This window comes from Harpia harpyja, chromosome 13 (genome assembly GCF_026419915.1).
Source record: "Harpia harpyja isolate bHarHar1 chromosome 13, bHarHar1 primary haplotype, whole genome shotgun sequence".
Taxonomy (NCBI): Eukaryota; Metazoa; Chordata; class Aves; order Accipitriformes; family Accipitridae; genus Harpia; species Harpia harpyja.
The window spans coordinates 35,366,972-35,386,480 of NC_068952.1; the positions used below are offsets into that span (position 1 = coordinate 35,366,972).

Consider the following 19,509-nt stretch of genomic DNA (forward strand, 5'->3'; position numbering starts at 1 on the left):
GCAGTGCAGTTTGTTTCCTGGGCTTTTTTTTGCCTCTTATTTATGTTTGAAAGCTGTCAGGTTGCCTATGGTGCCTGGAAGGGCAGGTGGGGTTTGGTTCAAGACTCAATGTTTAGCCTAGGAGAGGCTGGGCTGGGAATGTGTGTATTGAGATGCAGGAGAAGCTTTCCCTTTGACAGCCATTGATATAAATTCTTGTACTGTGTCCCCTGCTAGAGAGGCTGTATATCTGCAAGGGGAAACTGAAGAAGGAGGCAAGGTCTCCAGAGAGCATCAGCAGGTGGAAAGAGCAGCTGAAAATCAGCATCAGGCTCTTGGGGAGTGGCAGAGGCTGTGGGAAGTGGAGCTGCTTGCTGGACTTGCCCATGAGTGGTGCCTGCTGATACTCAATCCAGGTCCCTCCCAGATGCAGAGCAATGTTGTTCCTCCACGTGAGCGGTAGTAGCTGTCAAGTCCTTCTTTTACCCCAAAATAGCATGGGGGAAGTTGTTGCACCTCTTGGTGAGACTTGATGCTAGCACCGTAACCTCTTGGCTGATGGCTGGGGTTTGAAGTACTGGCGTTTGATGTTGTACTTGAGGCTCCTGCTGGGGCAACTTGTTCAACTCTGGGGGAGAATTAAGCTGCAGAAGGACTTGACCTCTAGTGGATGCTGAATTTTGCAGTTTGTGTAATCACACAGAGTGTCTTTTCCTACATCATGTGCTTGATGGAGGATGTCTTATGAGCTTAATTTCCTCTTCATCAACCCAGGGTTACATAAATCCCTACCTAACTACAGGTGACCATGATGCTTTTTCAATTACTTCAAACCTCATTGAAGCACTGTAGATGTTTTCAAAATCAAACTGGTGTCCAAAGTCAGAAGAGATGTAGACCAAAAAAAGGGCCTGATGAACATCCTGTGCCAGGTGCACAGCGTGCCCTTGTGTAGGGGGTTCCCACAGCCTGGCCAGGAGACCTGACTGCCAACCGGTGAGTGTTGAGTTTGGCAAGAATAGAGTGCCATGTGGATTTCATCCTAGCGTTAGTGAAGCAAGACTGACTACAAGTCTCGGCTTGGACAGCCTTGATAGCATGCAATGGTTTTTATAGTAAGGGCATTGGTAAAATCTACTAGGGACTCAGGTTTACATCCTCAAAATCATTGATGTGCTCAAAAGCCCTGAAGGGCAGGGACCTCTGCCCTTTCATCTCCATTCAGTGAGGGTAGCGCTGGGCAGCACTACTGATTATTAGGGGATAGCTTAGAGTTGCCTATCAGGTATGAGAGGTTCACCTCTCCTGTTTCTCTGAAGACTTTCACAACTAGTAACAGCTATGCAGTAACCACACAGGACTGATACATAAACTCTAGCTGAGGCTGGTACAGCGAGGTGCAGAAAGCCTGTGATCACACAGCCAAGCTTCAGTAGGGTCAGATGGAGAACCAGGCTATCCTTGACTCTTGAATTTGGTTTTGCTGTATCTCCAGGCAGATGAGTTTGCTTTGCCCTTGCAAAGATGGGGAAAGAAGGTGTGTGAATGTATTACTGCAGCTGATAAGCCCCCATGAGAGCCTGAGCTCAGTAGCTAAGTGTTTTAGCAGTGATGGGGAGATTTGTAGACGCTTCGGGCATGTGGTTAGAGACAAGCAGCTTTGCTCTGTGCCTGGCTGGCCTCAACCTCTGAAGAGGCAGATGTGTGTGAGACTCAGCTGAAAGCAGCTTTCTCCGGGCTGACCGCCGGGGATCTTTAATCCCTGATGATCATGCCTGCCTCCCCTAAGCATCAGCCCCTCGGCAGGCTTCAACCCAAAGGAGTCAGGGTGAAGCACTGGGGCTCCGTTTATTCCCTTGGACTGAGCATGTGTGCGAGGAATTGTGTGTGCTGGTGCAGGGGTGAGGACTGCCACAACCACACGTGTCTTGGAGCTGAGGTGCCAGCCCATGGCAGAGGTAGGATGCTGTGCAGGGAGATCAAAGAGGAGACCTGAAATGAAAAGATGACTAGCAGCGGGGCAGGGGGGGGGGGGGAAATCCTTGAATTCCAGTTTGAAGTTTGCTCCTTTCTTTTAAATCTGTGCACAGTTTAGGACACACGTGAGCCATATGTTAAAGGTGTTAAAGGGATGAATGTGGAACATGTGTCTGCCTGAGCCTTCACCCAGGAGTGGACTGACAGGAGGGAAGGATAAGCACCCTGGGAGCTCCTGAGCATGAGACATCAGCCACTTTGCTTAGGTTGCTGGAGAGGACTGTCTGTACACAGGAGTTGGGATTATTTTCTCCTATTGATTCAACTGCTAGGGCTAAATGCCACCTCCCATAGTAAATGGTCCAGTAACAATTAACAGTTTTAGAGGCAAAAGCTGAAGCTTACCAGTATCTTTTCTGAAAGATAAGCAGGCTCTGTTACCAATTTATAGGGAAAGTGAATAAAGAAATCCCTGAATGATTGTCCCCCTGGCCTCAATATACCTTCTGGGAAGAACTTTCTAAAGCCTGAGAACTAAGGCTGCAGAAAGAGAGACATTAACCAGGCCTGGTGATTTATTTATCTTTCAGGAGACAACATTGCTGCTTCATTTTTTTTTTTTCCACTACAGTTCTTTATTCTGATAGGATTATTAAGCATTGACATTCAAGTAGACCCAATCAATACATTTCCAATTCAGGATAATAGAAGCTACACACAGTAGAAAGAAGGAAATAAAGATGGCAATGCCGTACTGTTCCCATGTCATAACCAGGGAGTATTACTGTGCTGGGAGAGCTGCTGTGTGTTGCTGCCTTCTGTTCATGATGCTAGGGAGAAGTTTCAAGGAGAGTTGGGGGTTTGGTACAGCTGTAGCACGTATTCACTCAAAGAATTTGGGGCACTTGATGGGAAGACAAAGAAGAAATGTTTCCCATCAGGATTAATGGAGAGAGACCGGCTTCACTTGCTACAGCTCATTATAGAAAATTAGCAATGACAAATCATGTATGGCTGTGAGAGGCAGGGTGCTCTTTTCACCTTCTCCTTCTCATTTAATGACAAGTGGCAATAGGTTGATCAAATGCCAGCACCATGAGCCAAGACAAGCAGTGCCTGATGGCTACAGTGCTGGTTGGGTTTCTTTGGGTTCTCTTCTTCTGCAGAGGATGTCGTGCAGTGCTGCAAATGGCTGTGCTACCTCTTAGGCTGGAGCGCGGCGTGAGCCCCTCGGCCACCGAGTCCGGTGCTGGCATCGCCCCGTCCGGCCTGGTGCTGCACTGTGAAACGTACCCCCAACCCCATTTAACCTGCCCGCCCCTGGCAGGGAGGAAATTTGGCTCGAAACCCTAGGCTCCTGTTACAATTTTGTAATAGCTTCAGTCTTGGCATCCCAGGAAAGATTTACAATAAGCCCTTCCTTAACGTTTGGTTTCACTTGCCCTTTTGAGCTAAGGTCAAGATCAGAGAGTAGGTAAATAGGCTTTTCCAGCTTGCAGATACCCAGCTGCCCTGTCCTCCAACTCCACCTCTGCAGCTAAACAACAGTTTATCAAAGAATTTCTTCTTTCTGTGCCCTTTTTTTTTTTTTTTAAGCCATTAAGGAAAATTCCTATATTTAAGGTAAAGCACTGTGACTATTCCTCAGTGCCATGTGTCATGCAGGCTATACAAACCTGCATTGTGGTGGTTTTTGAATCAAGTGCATTATACCTGGGATGCAGGAGGGCTTTCTTTATAATTTCTGACAAAAAACTCCCAAGCTTGCTTTAACTTTGAGAGACAGAGTTTCTTGCTCCACTGGTCAATTACTCTCCTTGCTAGAAAGTCTTTTTTTGTTTGTTTGGTTGGGTTTTTTGTTTTTGTTGTGGAGGGTTCTGCTAGATGAAACAACCAGTAGGCATTGGAAATCTTTCCCCGTGTAAATACTAAAGAGCGTGAGCCGTCACCAAAAGGTCTCGGTCTTTAGTTGGCGAAGTTATTTGTCCCGAGCTTTGCTGGTCTTCTGTTGTAAGGAAGTTAGTTTTTCCTAATCTCCAACTGTTCTTGCACCTCTTTTCCTGAAACCTTGTCCGCTTTTACTTTGTGGGGACGGCAGAGCTCATGTTATTGAAAGTAAAGGAGTAAACTGTGATCCAAACTCGTTGGGCAATAGCTAAGAACAAATAGTTCTCATTGCTTGACCTTACTGTATTTGCACCAGGAGAAATTAAAAAATCCTGGTCCTTTTAAATTTCAAGTCATGGGGGATGCATGAAGAACTTTCTGAAAATAAAAAAACAAAAACCAATAAAAAATAAAGCAAAAACAATAGGAAAATAAAATTTTTACGTTTCTGGAAGAGCACAGAAATAGTAAGATGGCTGCGTCCCTATCACCAGCTCAGCCCCAAAGGAGTGGAACAGGTTGGCCCTGGTATCTCTAACTCGATCCCTGTGAGACGGACTCCCAGCAGAGTCCCGGAGGACGTCCTGTGTGCAGAGCTGTGCCTGGCTCCAGGCTGCTGCTTCCGAGTCTTGTGCTGGGGCTGCTCCTACAGGGAAGCCTGAGAGCGGGCACAAAGCTCTAGGTTTTGGGATTGAGCTGATACACTTAAAATCTTGAGCCTACTTGGCAAGTAAACCCAGAGGGGCTTCCTTTGGTGTTTCATAGTCTCGTTGCCAGAAAAGTAATAAAGTTGAGGTTGTTTTCTTCCCCTTGTAAATTGGATTGTCATTGTGGAAAGGTCTCTTAATTTTCCATTTCTCCAGTGAGATCTATCATGTGTCTCCTGGCTGTGACTCTGCTTGTTTTAATATGCTCTCGCTTTCTCCACTTAGTATTCCTGTATGGCTGCTTATTATTATAAACTATTTGTTCAACTTTCCAGGCGATTATAAGAACAAATAGCCTAGTGATGTATTGACTTTGTGTGTGTCTTTGACAATGCCCCGACACCCCCTTCCCTAAGACACTGCTCTTCCAGACAAGAAAACAAGGAGAGAGCTGCTGAATGCCATGCATGTGAAGAACTTGGATATTTCCTTAGTCACTTAACCCCAGATGTTCTTTTCCCAGGCCTCATATTCAAGCCTTCATTAGGAATTTGAGAGAAATGCTTTACTGTGGCTGCTGGCTTGGCTGCTTTTCAGGTTCAGAAAGAATCTCCTATATTCACAGGCCCTTTTTTCTTTTTCTTTTTTTTTAATATCTCTGTAGAAGCTTGTATTATCTTCCTCAACAATGCAGAAAAATATCCACATGTGCATAGTATTTTAGAGCTTCTTTGTAGCATGTTAATCTCTGAGACTAAAAAAATCTCTTGGTCCTAGTCTCATTTTTAATAGGATAGCAAACTAAGAGGATACATGAGGATTATTCTAATCTCACCCTGGAGCTCCCTCCAGCACTACTGCCTGTCTGGGACCCATTATTGAACTGCCTTCTCCAGTGCTCTAGAAAAGATGTGCTTATCTTGATTTAACAAGTAATGATAGCAAAAGCAAAAGCCTGAGCTGTCATGCTTTAGAACGGATTAGCTAATTGATTGCAAAAAGAAACATTAGACTGGAGCTAAACACCCTTTGGGATGCTGTCCCCTCCTCGCTTTCTTCTTTAGTCCCTCAAGAATACAGCTATACACTGGGGGATATGTGTACATTAAACACAACCAACTACTCCTCCAAAGCACATGCAATGGACTGCTTGAGGTGAGCTGCCGCCTCATTTTGCAGCTCTCCTTGTGTAGTCCATTGCATGTGCTTTGGAAGAGCAGTGAAGCTGGTGAAGGGCCTGGAGAACAAGTCTGAGGAGCGGCTGAGGGAACTGGGGCTGTTTAGCCTGGAGAAAAGGAGACTTGGGGGAGACCTTATCGCTCTCTACAACTACCTGAAAGGGGGCTGTAGTGAGGTGGGTGCTGGTCTCTTCTGTCAGGTGGCTGGAGATAGGACGAGAGGAAATGGCCTCAAGTTGCACCAGGGGAGGTTTAGACTGGATATTAGGAAAAATTTCTTCACCAAAAGGGTTATTGAGCATTGGAACAGGCTGCCCAAGGAAGAGGTTGAGTCACCATCCCTGGAGGTATTTAAAAGACGTGTACATGTGGTGCTTAAGGACACAGTTTAGTGGTGGACTGGGCAGGGTTAGGTTAACAGTTGGACTTGATCTTAAAGGTCTTTTCCAACCTAAATGACTCTACAATTCCATTGCTGTGGCAGAGGTTTCTGCACACACAGCCTGTATGCCTCTCTACGTACTCTTCAAACCTTTGAGGGCTGGGGTCTTAGGGAGAGCACATGTCCCAGGCAGGAAAGGGGCTTATTTCTGGTGAGATTAATGTTTGCAGGTGGTGGGAGACCAGTCCACCTGGAGGTGACAGAGTCCTAGCAAGCATGTGTGAAACTGGTCCTTGGGACACCACAGGCCCTCTCCTACCTCTTATCATGGCAATGAGGGTGTGCGAGAGCATGACTTTGACCTCAGATATTGCTGTAGCCCGTGCAGTCATACTTCCCATCCCTCCATCCTTCTCCATGGGTGAGGAACTGAGGGAGGGCAGGCAGGAAGGATTTGGTTGCACAGCAAGACTGGCTGAGTCAAGCCAGGACTCAAGCACAGGTTTTACTTGTCTGTATAGCTCGCTGCATGGTGTTTCTCTCCCTTTCACACTGAAAATACCTACATTTTGCTGTGAGACATTAATCTTGAATGCATCTTTAGACTCTTTCCAGAAGGCATCACAGAATTTCCCAAGCAGAGTGTCCTGGTTTCAGCTGGGATAGAGTTAACTGTCTTCCTAGTAGCTGGTACAGTGCTGTGTTTTGAGTTCAGTATGCGAAGAATGTTGATAACACTGATGCCTTCAGTTGTTGCTCAGTAGTGTTTAGACTAATGTCAAGGATTTTTCAGCTTCTCATGCCCAGCCAGTGAGAAAGCTGGAGGGGCACAAGAAGTTGGCACAGGACACAGCCAGGGCACCTGACCCAAACTGGCCAATGGTGTATTCCATACCATGTGACGTCCCATCCAGTTTAGGAACGGGGAAGTGGGGGGGGGCAGGGATTCACTGCTCGGGGACTGGCTGGGTGTCGGTTGGCGGGTGGTGAGCAATTGCACTGCGCATCATTTGTACATTCCAATCCTTTCATTATTGCTGTTGTCATTTTATTAGTGTTATCATTATCATTATTAGTTTCTTCTTTTTCTGTTCTATTAAACCGTTCTTATCTCAACCCACGGGTTTTGCTTCTTTTCCCGATTTTCTCCCCCATCCCACTGGGTGGGGGGGAGTGAGTGAGTGGCTGCGTGGTGTTTAGTTGCTGGCTGGGGTTAAACCATGACACAGAGGAATCACAGCAAAGTAATAGTCACACACCTGGTTTCTTCTTTCCTTCCCTCCCCATCCACCCCCTGCCCCAGGATGAAATTTATAAAATCTTGTACACTGCACAGAATGCAAACAGACATACTTTTCTTTATTTGAAAGTTTTCTATCCACAGATAAAAGGCAGCTGATACATTGCATAGTATAGTGTGCTTTTTTTTTTTAGTATATTCGTTATTCAGCATGTCTGAGAAAAGGAATGGTTACTGGCTCTAACTTCCCACAACAAACAGTGAAGTTAATGGAATAATAAATTAAAGTAGTAGTAGTCCACATTATGTATAGAATAAATGTTAACAGATACAAATATGACATGAATGATGACTGATTCAGTTTCCCTTCTCCTCAGGAGTTCAGTGTCTTTATTAGAGTGGTTGCATAAGCTGAGTTTTTATTAAAATGCAGCAGGGCTCTGAAGCTGTGAAATGCAAAAGCTGCACAGGTTTTTTAATTGAATGGCAATGTCTTCAAGATCTCTTGCTAGTGAGAATGAGGGTGCTGGTTGCCTGTCCCTGCAATGGTTGGTTACCATCCCTGTTGTTAAGCCCTTGCTGCTGCACAGTGGCAGGCTTCATGCTTCAGCTGTGGCTGATCCTGGCTCTAAGGCCCTTATAGGGCTCACCAGCTATTTACATTGCAGGGACTATTTATTCAAAGGACAAAATTCCACCCACCCCTCAGTGTGTGGGAGAAAGGGGTCATGCAACTTTGGTGTACTGGCCATCATCTCTGGGAGTGTCCTCCTCATCCTCTATAAATGCTCATTCCTGGAACCTCAGTGGTGTGTTAACTCACAAGGAGCTTCTACAGGTCTTAAGGAAACAGCTGGAAGAGATCTACCTTGCCAGTGTGCATTCTCTGCTGTTTACTTGACCTCATGTGTGTTTCTGTGAGTGCTTTCTGGCAGCCAGGCTATGTGTGCCCAGCTGGGGTTTCCCAGGGGAGCCAGTCCTGTGCATGGGGGGAATGTCAGGGTGCTGCAGGCTGCTGTCCGTGCTTGTCGGGCCACCTTGAGCTGGAGACGAATGCCTTGCTCAGCTGTCCAGAGGAGTTTCAGAAAGTGCCAGGGCTACTATGGGGAGGTAGATATTGAACACGGATGGTCCAGAAAAGCTTGGAGAAAGAAACTTGTCAAACAGAGCAGCAAGGGATCTCCATTGGAGACTGGGGATGGGAACAGAGTAGCAGAGGTCATGCAAGGTGAAGATCCAAGAGTCTTTACTGCAATATGGCCCATGTATTGCACAATGAGAAGAGTCAATCATGTTCAGAATTACAGGGTTGTAATTCCACCCTGAGGATCTGATGACTACAGAAACCACCTGAGCTCTGCTCCCCTGGTTTGACAACTGTATACTCCTGGATGCAATTATAATCCTGTTCTATGTCTCAGCTGCCTGGCACTTTTTTTTTCCTCCCTCCTTATGGACTTAACATTGAGGTAGAAGTATTTAAAGAAGTATTAAAACACACAAAGAAAATGAACACAATCTTAGTGGGCTAGTAGTCCAATGACCTTCAAAATTTGCAAAAACTTTCACAATGTGGCTATAAAATGAGTAATTGAAGTAGCAGAAAAAAGTAATTCTAAAAATGTCAGAAAAATAGTATAAAAAAGTACAGTACCAAGTTGCAAGACATTTTCTTTATCTACTGGCTTTAAAAAGAAAAAAATAAATTTTTTTTTTTCAAATTCTCCCTCTGCAACAAATGGCAGAAGCACAATTTTTTGTGACATCAGCAATATAGTGGTATCCAAGTAAGAGTACAAAATGAATTCCTAAAGGCATTAACTGTTTTGAACAATGATCTAAATATAGGTCATTTATATTAGTTGGCTTCAGTTAAGCATTGCTTTTATTTCCTATAAAAATACACATTTAAGTATGTGTATATACACATACATGTCTATTGCAAAGAAATCTGCATTCCTTCTGAAGTTTATAAGGAAGATCAAAGTAATATAATGGTAGTAATAAACTTTACAAGGAGACTTAAATGACTTATTGTTCATACAATATTTAAATATAAGGAACACAAATCAGCAACAGTAAATTTTTTTGTGCTTTATAACCCCTGTAATACTAAAGCAAGTTTATATTAATACCTAAATGAAGCTAGTTACACTACTGCTATAGGGGCTGCTGTTAGTTACCTCCACTGTACTCAATACCACAGAGTAAATGAGGTCCAAATTTCAGTTGAAAGAGCTTGGTTAGCTTGAATTTCATCCTATTGATTTAATTATTGGCAGGAATGTGAAAATACATTCAGTGTAAGAAAGCTGTTAAAGCCAGAGGAAAAAAAAGAGTTCTTATTACTCTTACAGCTATTTTTCAAGAAATACTAGATGTTCCATCTTTAACGCTACATTTTTAAATCAGGGGGAAAAAAAAAAATCAAATCCAGGAGTAAAGACGACAGATACTGTTTACCCGTCTTCAAGGAGAACATTTCACTGACATTAAAGGCAACTTTGCAGACTCACTTGAAATGTATCAATTTGTAATCTACACACTTACAGGGGCTGCTCTGCTCTGAAAGCTGTTTCCCAATCTGTGCCAAAACATGTGAGGCTGTGTAGAATACTTCTGATGATAGACCTCCAGGCTCTGGTTCTCCATAATTGATTTAGTTATTAGTTATGCAGGGGGAGAAGAGATCCCTGAGGCTTGGTAAAACAGTATTCAGTTACTAAAAGCAGCCCTTAGTGAATTAATGTCATCCTACCAGCTCTTTCTGCTCATTATTCCTTCAAGTCTTGTTTTCTGGGACACCAGCTGTCACAGAGGAAGTCTCCAGCCTTTTCTTCTCCTGCCTCCCCGGCTGGCTGAAGTTGCACCAGCACGGTCTGGAGTGTCTCCTTCACCACCTGGATCTCCCTCTGCAGAGACTGTGCAAGCTTTATTAAGGAATAAATCTATAGGTGATTGGCAGTCCCTTTTCTCTTTCCAAGTTATTAAATAAATTCTTGTTCTGCTGCTCACAACAGATGGCTGTGGCTATTTAATTGTAGCTTCAAGTTCTTCCAAATTGTTTGGATTAAATATTAATACATTTCTCACACTTGCTTTCAAAAAAAAAAAAATCCAGGCAAACTGAAGTTCTCAAGTAGCATTATTTAGCACTTTCAAAAAGGGAGGGGATGGGCAATACTGCTTCGATACTGTTCTCATGGAAGGAAAGGAGATGAAGAAATTGTACCATGGAGGCAGCAACACTAGCTGTGAGTTCCCGGCTGGATGGAGGGTGGATTTTTAAGCCAGAGACACAGACCTAGGTAGATCAGACCCTGGGTGAAGGCAGCAGGAGCAGTCAGACATAAGCCAAGTGACCACAGCTTGTGTGGCATTAGCGAGCTCAGGAACGTGTGCTATGCAAGGCGGGGTGGGAATCCAGGTAAGTAAGTAGCAAAATTAGCTTACAGCAGGGAAAGTGCTTCTGCTCTACTTACCTCCAGAAGGCTTTAATCTTAGCTGAATTCTCAGTATAATTATAGCGCAGAAAACACAAATATAAAGCTGTACCTGGCTCCACAGCGAATGCTTTGAACATGTTGAAAAGCAAAGAGATTAGCAGTAGCAAGGTTGTGCTGTTGTGCATTAAAAGGAAAAAGGCCACCTGAAAAGCATCTGCTAATTCAGTAAAAATACTTCATTTGGTTGAGAAAGGAGAGTTTTCCACCTTTTATTTGCCATTATCTAGTTCAGATTTCCTCCAAGGCACGGAGGAAGAAAATGATGGCTAACAGCTCAGTCTCTTAAAAGAAAGACCTTCCACTTCCCAGCTCCACACAGACAGAGGGAAGGCGTCAGGTGGGGGCAACAAGAACATGAGGGGTGCAGCAGTGAACAGCCTGGCAGGTGGAGGGAGGTAGGACACGCATGGAGATAGCAGCAACTGCTGCTGAGATGTGCACAGGTTTTTAAGTAGCTGGGCATCCTAAGCAGTACAGCTTTTTGTTCTGATGACTAGTCTCTCCTGGGAATAAGTACAGTTTATACTATCAATACATTGGCCTTTCTCCTGATAATCTTATGGCAGTGAGGCTATCTGTTGTTGCATCAAGTGCAAAGACTAGGTGTAGCTCAATGAGGCACCCAACCTTATCTTTTCTTCCACAGCTTGTGCTACATAGAGAGGAAAGCAAGCACAAGACAAGCCAGAGCCTGCTGAAGCTCTAAACCAATGACCAAGTCTATGTGACGAAGCCCTAGAGCCCACCCCATCCCCACTGAGGCCTCCTGTACAGGTATGGCTGGAGGGCAAGGACCCCAAAAGGGTCAAGGGAGAGAGAAATAAGTTCATCTCTAGCAGTGAGTCAGTCATCAAATGATGCCTGAGAGCCAGAAATTCACTTCAAGGGAAATGAAACAGGCTGACACTGAAACAACTCAATTTTGAAAATACAGCGCATAGGAAGGATAACACACAAGGACAGGCTTTATTCTTTATAGAGCTCATCCATTATGAAATGTTGTTTTACTCAACCCCAATGTCAATGCAATGTCAAGGAACAAAGACATCCTCAGGTTATGTGACTGTAAAAAGTGAGCTGCTACTTTTGAAAAATTGCAACTAGAGAGGACCATAGGAAAGCTATACAAATCACCGCTATTTCAGGCAGCCACAGTTATGCCTTTGAAAAGCCTTTTGGCTGCTTTTTATGCTGTTATTAGTTCCTCAAAATTTCATCTTTGTGTATTTACGTACATTTACTATGACATTTTAATACGTTCACCAGGAGTATTCACGTATGCTTCTAATGTCTGGACAGCTCTATTAATCTAAAGGGATTCTGTCTCTGATTACTTGTAATAGCAGTACACACAAAACTTCTCCTATCCTAGGATCTCAAAGCACTGTACAAGGACATATTAATTATGCTTTGCATCCTCTCTGAAGTAAGAAACATTATTATCGTCTTATAAACAGTCCTGGACTGTCTACCACTCTGCAATTTAATTACGATGCTCTGCTGAAAACCTAACTGGTAAAAGAAAAATTCTTCAGTTTATGAACACCATGAAGCTTCTAAAATTTAATTACTTCTGATGCACAGTCTCTGACTACATGCTGTTATTTGTAATATCCTAAGCGATTACAAAACTCTTTTCAGGTAGAGAGAAAAAGCAAAATTGAAATGTTTTGCTGCCAGTGGATCAGAAATCTTGAAGGATGGAGGAAATTGAAAGAGACAGGGAAAGAAACTCTTAACCAACAGAAAGATGGAGCAACAAGAATGGTAACGGCATAGTCTACCTACACTGAGTTTCAATAACCTCATAAATAATACCACAACCAGCTATAGACCAGTAACTGTCAAACAAGCCTTTATGACTAGGCAAAATATATGGCATAAGGCTGAGCATGGACTCTCTAGCCATCTACAGAGGTTATGACCTGATAAACAGCTTCACCCTTTTTAAAAATACAGTAACTTAGTTTTGCATGGGTCCACAGGCAAATGTGTCCTTCATGCTTGAATTCTCTATCCAGTGCTGCAAATACTGAGCCAGTATCAAAGGCAGGAGCCAAAACAAGTTTCAACTAGGAACATTTTCTGGTCCTGCTGTCTTCCTGTGAAAAACTGGCAAAATGTCTCCACTGTCTCATAAGCAGTAAATTAAAGTACTTGGGAACAACTTCACACAAACACAATCCATATTCTGCAACAATGCTGCAGCTCTAACGTTGTCTTGGTTGAAGCGTTTCACCTATTTGACTTACTTCCTCTCTTTAAAAAACTTGAGCATCGTGAGTCCCTGATCTACAAGCAGATAAAAACAGATCTAACTACTGTAGGCTTACTTAATTTTTGGAAAAAATGGGCCCATCAGTGTATCTTCTGTTCTCTCAGCACAGATGTTTAAGGAAAAGAGACAAAAGGTAGATATTACAAACCAGTTGCCTTCCTATAGGAAAGGTTAGAAACTAAGAGTATATTGTAAGACAAAAGGCCTTGGAAGGACAGTCAAGGACTCCTGCAGAGCTGAGGTAAGGGCCTATGGGATTTTGGAGAATAACAAACAGCACTTTTGGACATCTGAAGAGGAAATTAAGCCTTGAAGAACAGAAATAATCAGAAAGAGAGTTTTTTTAACCTGGTTAGCTATTCTGCTTGTTTCTAACAGCTGAACATTACAGTGGCTGGAGACAGAAGCTCAGCTAGTTGTTCCACCGTGTAACTGCACGTCTCCTAACCCCAGGCACCAGTACACACGGGGGGCCAGCTGGCTGGAAGGCAGTTCTGCAGAGAAGAGATCATGGTGGACAGCAAGCTGAACATGAGCCAGCAATGCATCTTGTGGCAAAGGTGGCCAACAGCTTCCCAGGCTGGATTAAGAAAAGCACTGCCAGTAAGTGAAGGGAGCTGACCCTTCCACTCTACTCGGCACTGGTGAGGTCCCATCTGGAGCGCAGGGTCCAGTTCTGGGCTGCCCGATATGAACTTACTAGAGTGAGTCCAGCACAGGGCTGGTTTAACGGACTGGAGCATCCATCATATGAGGAGATGCTGAGAGAACTAGGACTGTTCAACCTGGAGAAGAGAAGGCTCAAGGGATCTTACCAATGTGTATAAATAGCTGAAGGGTAGGAATGAAGAAGGAGCCAGACTCTTCTCACTAGTGTCCACTGACAGAACAAGAAACAACAGGCAAAAATTCCAAAATAATAGGAAATTGAATCTGAACAGAAGAAAACTTTTTTTTTACTGTGAGGGTGGTCAAACACTGGAACATGTTGCACAGAGACACTGCGGAGTCTCCATCCTTGGAGATATTCAAAGCCTGACTGGACATGATCCTGGACAACCTGCTCCAGGTGCCCCTGCTGGAGCAGGGGGTTGAACCAACTAAACGATTCTGTTACTGTGTGTGCTATGTACCAAAGGACCAGTGAAGAGGCAAGACAATTCAATATTTATTTGGAATGACCTAGCTTTTGGCCTTTTAGAACTGTACTTTTGGGAGTGAAGGAAAGACACTGAGAAAGTCCCTACTGCTCCTATATGAGGCCTGTGTGGTCTCACAGAGCAAAATGGCCTTTGGAAGTCCATCACTTACTTCTCCTTACAAAATACACGGGTGCTTGTGGTACTGAAACCAGATCAGAAATTTCCCATTTCCACCCTCCATTACTGTCTCCCTCCTTCACATCCATGAATGTGTTTCTACAAACTAACATAATACCCCTCCCACGTAAAAACCAAAATACTCCCCCCAAAACCCAAAAAACCCCAACAGAATGACTGCAACATTTTGAAAAATTGATTACTTCAGTGGCCTGGATAGCAGCTGTCTCCAAATCACTTGTTCCAGCAGAAAATGGAAGGCAAAGAACCTGCAGCACATGGGTGGAAATACACTGACCTACCTCAATCACAGCACGAACAATGTAAGTGGAACCATGTTCTGGGAAGGGCTCAACCCCCTGTCACCCAAAATCAAATCACCATTGCCACCTCTCTCTCTTGTGGGATCCCCAAAGTTTCTTACACGTTCACCCACAGTGAGATTCCTCACTGAGGTACAGTTGGGGCTAAATTCTACACTCCTGATTCTATTGAAAACCTATACTGGTATAAAGCAAAACCTGTATGAGAGCCTGCCATATGATAAAGGTGAAGGGTTAGCAAAGTGACCTGCAATGCCTAATGAATGTTTAGACACAAAATTCTATTTCCAAAATAACTGTCTAAAATGCCCATTTTAGGGCAAGGAACAGAGATTGCTTTTATAATAATAGTCCAGCCAGGTTTTCTTCCAACAAAAGTTTTTTCACCAGGAGGAACTATTACATGCATTCAACTTGTCTATCAAAATGTAAATGCTAATTAAGAATAAAAATGACTGTGAAATTGCAATATAGGCTCCACTTAATTTTACTGGGAATTCCAGGCCTTTTCTGTCAGGAAAGTAACACTTCTCATCAGCTCTGCAGACACCAGAATGAGTCACCTCTCATCCTTTGGTTTCCCCAATTAATGATGTGGACTGTTTTCATACACTTGCCAATGATTAACCATAATTTAATGTTTTGTGGGTTTATTTGGTTATACTACCTAGAATTTTGCAAATATGTCATAGTGCTACAGAGGAGCTCTTCCCCTCCCCCTATTGTTTGATACATTTTATACAAAAGTACAGTTTAGTATTTTCTGTGAAAGGCTTCAATAATAAATGAGAATCCCAGGTGGGTCTGTGCCTCTACTCAGGATCAAGAAATATCATTGGATTTCTCCTTTTTTCAGGTCGTGCTGGCAATTAGAACAAGCAGCATTTAAGTGTGCTATGCCATCAAAACATAGAATGAAAAACAATGACATCTGGGGTTTTTCTTCTAATACAAACTTAATTATTAATCAAAGCTATGACACACACTAAACATTGGCAAATGGTTTGAGAGCATCAGGAATTTATTTTCTCAGTGGAGTCTTTAAAAGTCTTTTAATATCGCAAGACAGGACTAATTTACATCTGTGCAGCCCCTAGTTACATTTTTGACCTAATACAGTTTGTAACACTTGTGTAAGGCCATTTTGGGGGGGATGAGGGGAGTTTGAAAGATTTATCCCGCTTTTATTACAATTCCAGATCTTTAAGCTCCTGCTCTCAGAGATCTACAGATTTTTAATGAAGACTGCATAATTGTCCAATATTTGGGATATTGGGATAAGAAACTGTTTTATTTAAAACCAAACTTCTGTGCAAACAATAGACTGATCATAAATTCTTCTACTGAGGCTAATGATTGGCACCAATCTCACTGCTAGTTCCTGCATATAGGCAAGTTACCAATGAGTGAAAGTTTATTTTATAGGCACTGAGCAGTTTTTATTTAAAAAAAAAAAACAATCTACAGGTCTGTAGCACTTGTGATAGCTATTTTTCTTATTCCTTTTTGAAGTATAGCACAGCGATTATACATGTACCAGATGGTAACATTTTATGCACATTGATCTGGACTACCTCTGAAATAGCAACTGAATGTTAATGAGGGGTAGCTGAATTGCTGAACTGCTTCTCTGTATGTCCCTATGTTTTAAACATGGTTTCTTATTTTGCGACTGATGGTCTTGCTAGGACCAGGATATCACACAGTGTGCATTGCTGTATTTAGATAATGTGAGCTGAATTTCACTGATAGAGGAAATCAGATCTATATCAGACAATGGTGGCTTAGAACGAGACTAATCTACAACTCTTCTCAAACTTTCAATGATTAGATTTTATTTTTTCAACTAACTCTTGCAGTTTCAACAGCTACAAAGAAAAATGCATGCTCTGTAGAAAATACAAATACTACTATTTTACATACTTGTAGTGTATTTTCTTCAGGAATCAAAAAAGCAGGTTTTTGGCTTATTTCACCTTACCTAGTAAACTGTAATTATGATCAGATCTGACTGTTTCGTTTGAATATGAACTTAAGTCCACTGCAAAGAACCCATAACTCCAACCCTCAGTGTTCTTCTACTAGGGTCAATGAGAAAAGCTCATTTGAGAGCAGATACACATAAGGGAGGAAGGAACTGGATGCTCTGCACACACACAAGACACGCACATCCATATAGCTCTGAAAAGAATGCTTACAAACAGCATCGGGGAGCACAACTGCAACCGAGCACTCACGCTGTAAATATAATGAAAAGAATATTGCAAACTAGCCTGCAGTAAATACAAGAAAATAATCTTTCTGTACATTGAAATGCTTAGGAAAGAAAGATTTGAAGTAGTAACAAATTAGTGACTGGATTTCTTCCCTCTGATGCAACCCCCCCCAGCACCTTCCCCCCCCCCCTTAAAGTTTATCATTCTTTAAAGAAACCAAGTTTCTAGAATAGGAATTTTGCAATAAGCTGGCAGTAGATGCCCATTTACCTAAAACACAGTGGTATTTCCACACACTCCATTTATTATTCTTCCTCTAAACCCTCTCCTGCAGCACTGCCTGCCTCAGCTTAGGAGGAACTGAATCTCACCCAGCACCATCATCACCTCAACTCACTTTCAGGTGTCTGTAAGGGCTCCTCTGCTAATCTCTCCAACCTGAATTTATTCATTTTTCTTCATTATCCCCTCGCCTGCCACCTCTTCTCCACTAAAACCTAACCAGCTAAGTACTCTCACCTTCCTTAGCCTCACTGTTTTTCATTCTCTTTTCCCTCTCTTAGAAGAACAAAAATCTCTTTTAAGGTAAGTTTTTCTATGAAAGTTACAAATGAAACAATACTTTGTGCTCTTAAATTTTGAAAAATGTCCACAGATGTAGGCCCAATGAATGCCTCATAAAGGTTAAGCAATCTTCAATCAGATACTGAATGACAGATGAAGCACAGAAAGAGATAAGGGTGATGTAAGACATCATCTCATCTGGTCACTTGCACCGGAGTGTTAGAGGCAGATTAAATTGCACAGGATGCCACATGATGCATCTGCAGCCCATTTTTTTAAAAAGAAAAAAAACCCAAACTACATGTGACAATATACACAGCCTGAATCAACGATGTAGCTTTTAATTTAGCTAAATCATGTTGGGAAATGCAGGTGCATGGATGCTTGTATCCATGCAGCTTTTGGTGCACTAGGTATTTACTTATATGAGCATTACAAACAAAAGGATTTTAACAGGAGAATAAAGGCTTTTCAGCGCCTAATCTCAATTTACAAAGAACTAACTTCTGTTTAAATCAATTAAAGCTGGATCAGACGACAGTGAAAATGCACTGTAGGAAAACTTGCTACAACAAAAACGCCCACTTCAGCAAGACAATCAATTCTCCCCTTCTTAGTGTACTTAATCTACATTAAGAACTACCACTCCATGTGAATCTGAAAGGCGAGTATTTCACATACATACTTACATAGATTGATACATATCTATAGCTATATCAAAAAGGATATGAATAACTCCTTCATCAACTCTGCAGGCGGAAGTTTGCAATTGATCTTCCAGATGCACCAATTTCTCACTTATGGCTTCGCATTTTTCTCCCAACTCTGCAGAAAATATGAAGAACTCCTACAGGAAGTTGAAAAAGGAAAGAAAGCATGTTTGCTGCTGACTACACTTTTCTACATCAAATTTGCATCAAATTAAGGGGAAAATAAAATATTAGTAAGGGGATGTGATACTTTGCAGTGCTAAGACATTGCCTGAAGACAAATTCCCATTAGAGAGACAAAAAAAAAATTGTTACTATATAATAAATTGGTGATTTATACGAAATGGAATGAACCTGTGGTCTCAGTCTATTTCCCAGCAGAAAAAAGTCATGATCTCACTTTCAGCAGAGGATTAAAGGGGTGTGGAGACTGAACTGCTCTCCCTCTTCCCTGTTGTCTCACCACAGCAGGGGAGGGAAATCTCACGCTGACTACACCATTTAGGTTCCTAAATTTCAAGTTGTTCATGTAAATATGATTCACGCTTTTAGGCCATTTAAATATTTCAAGCAACATCACTTTTGGTATCTCTTATGAACACAAAATGTACTTACTTTTTTGAGGAAAAATCTGGCCAGAAAGGGACTTTGCTCAACTGGTCAGAGAACATGCATCAAAGTTTTCAAGATTACAAGATGAAACTACACTTTTTTACTGTGTTATCACGAAACAAGACTAAATTTTCAAAAATAATGCTTCTCTACTTAGAGCTTATACAGACAAACACTTTTTCTATTTTAAACTGAGTATTTTAAACTAGTTGCAAGGTCTTTCCCATAAGTTCGTCTGCTTTCAGATGTACTGCACGAGGGTAATTTGTATCTTTTACATTTTGTGTTGAGTACTTATTTGAGAAATGACCCAAATAAGCAGCAAATACAAGAGGGGGAGGGCAAAAAAAAAAATCAACTATTTTGTGCAGCACTGGGACAAGCCTCTCGTCTCCCTCCCAAGGCATCATAGTGCTGTCTACAGTGAATGACAGGGGTTATCTGTAAGGAAAAGATTATGGTGCCAAGATGAAGTTCTGCTGGAGCCATGTTGGAAAAAAACGGACTTCATCAGCTGGAAACCAGAAAACTAGATTTTCTCTACACCTAGTCTATGCGCTCATCCATAAAGCCAGCTGCACATGTGGCCATATACAATCTTCGGAAAGTTCTTCTCCTTTAAAAATGTACTCGGAGTCCTTCGCACTGATCTGTTGCTATAATAGCAGCCATCAGTGGCTGTTCAAGAGAA

General features: G+C 42.4%; 1 protein-coding gene across 2 annotated transcripts in view; it reads right to left on the reverse strand.

Moving 5' to 3' along the window:
* Window positions 1–7,372: 7,372 nt before the first annotated feature.
* DISC1 (DISC1 scaffold protein) overlaps window positions 7,373–19,509 on the reverse strand; it is a 204,249-nt gene continuing 192,112 nt past the window's right edge. Inside the window, exons 13-14 of one of the 2 annotated variants that reach the window (XM_052806849.1) lie at window positions 18,233–18,343; window positions 7,373–10,220 (exon numbers count right to left, since the gene is read on the reverse strand). In XM_052806849.1, coding sequence (XP_052662809.1) covers window positions 10,065–10,220; window positions 18,233–18,343 — 267 coding nt within the window. In that variant the 3' untranslated portion in view covers window positions 7,373–10,064. Of the gene's footprint in view, window positions 10,221–18,232; window positions 18,344–19,509 lie in introns of those variants that run through there. The other variant, XR_008238097.1, reaches the window with a different exon arrangement.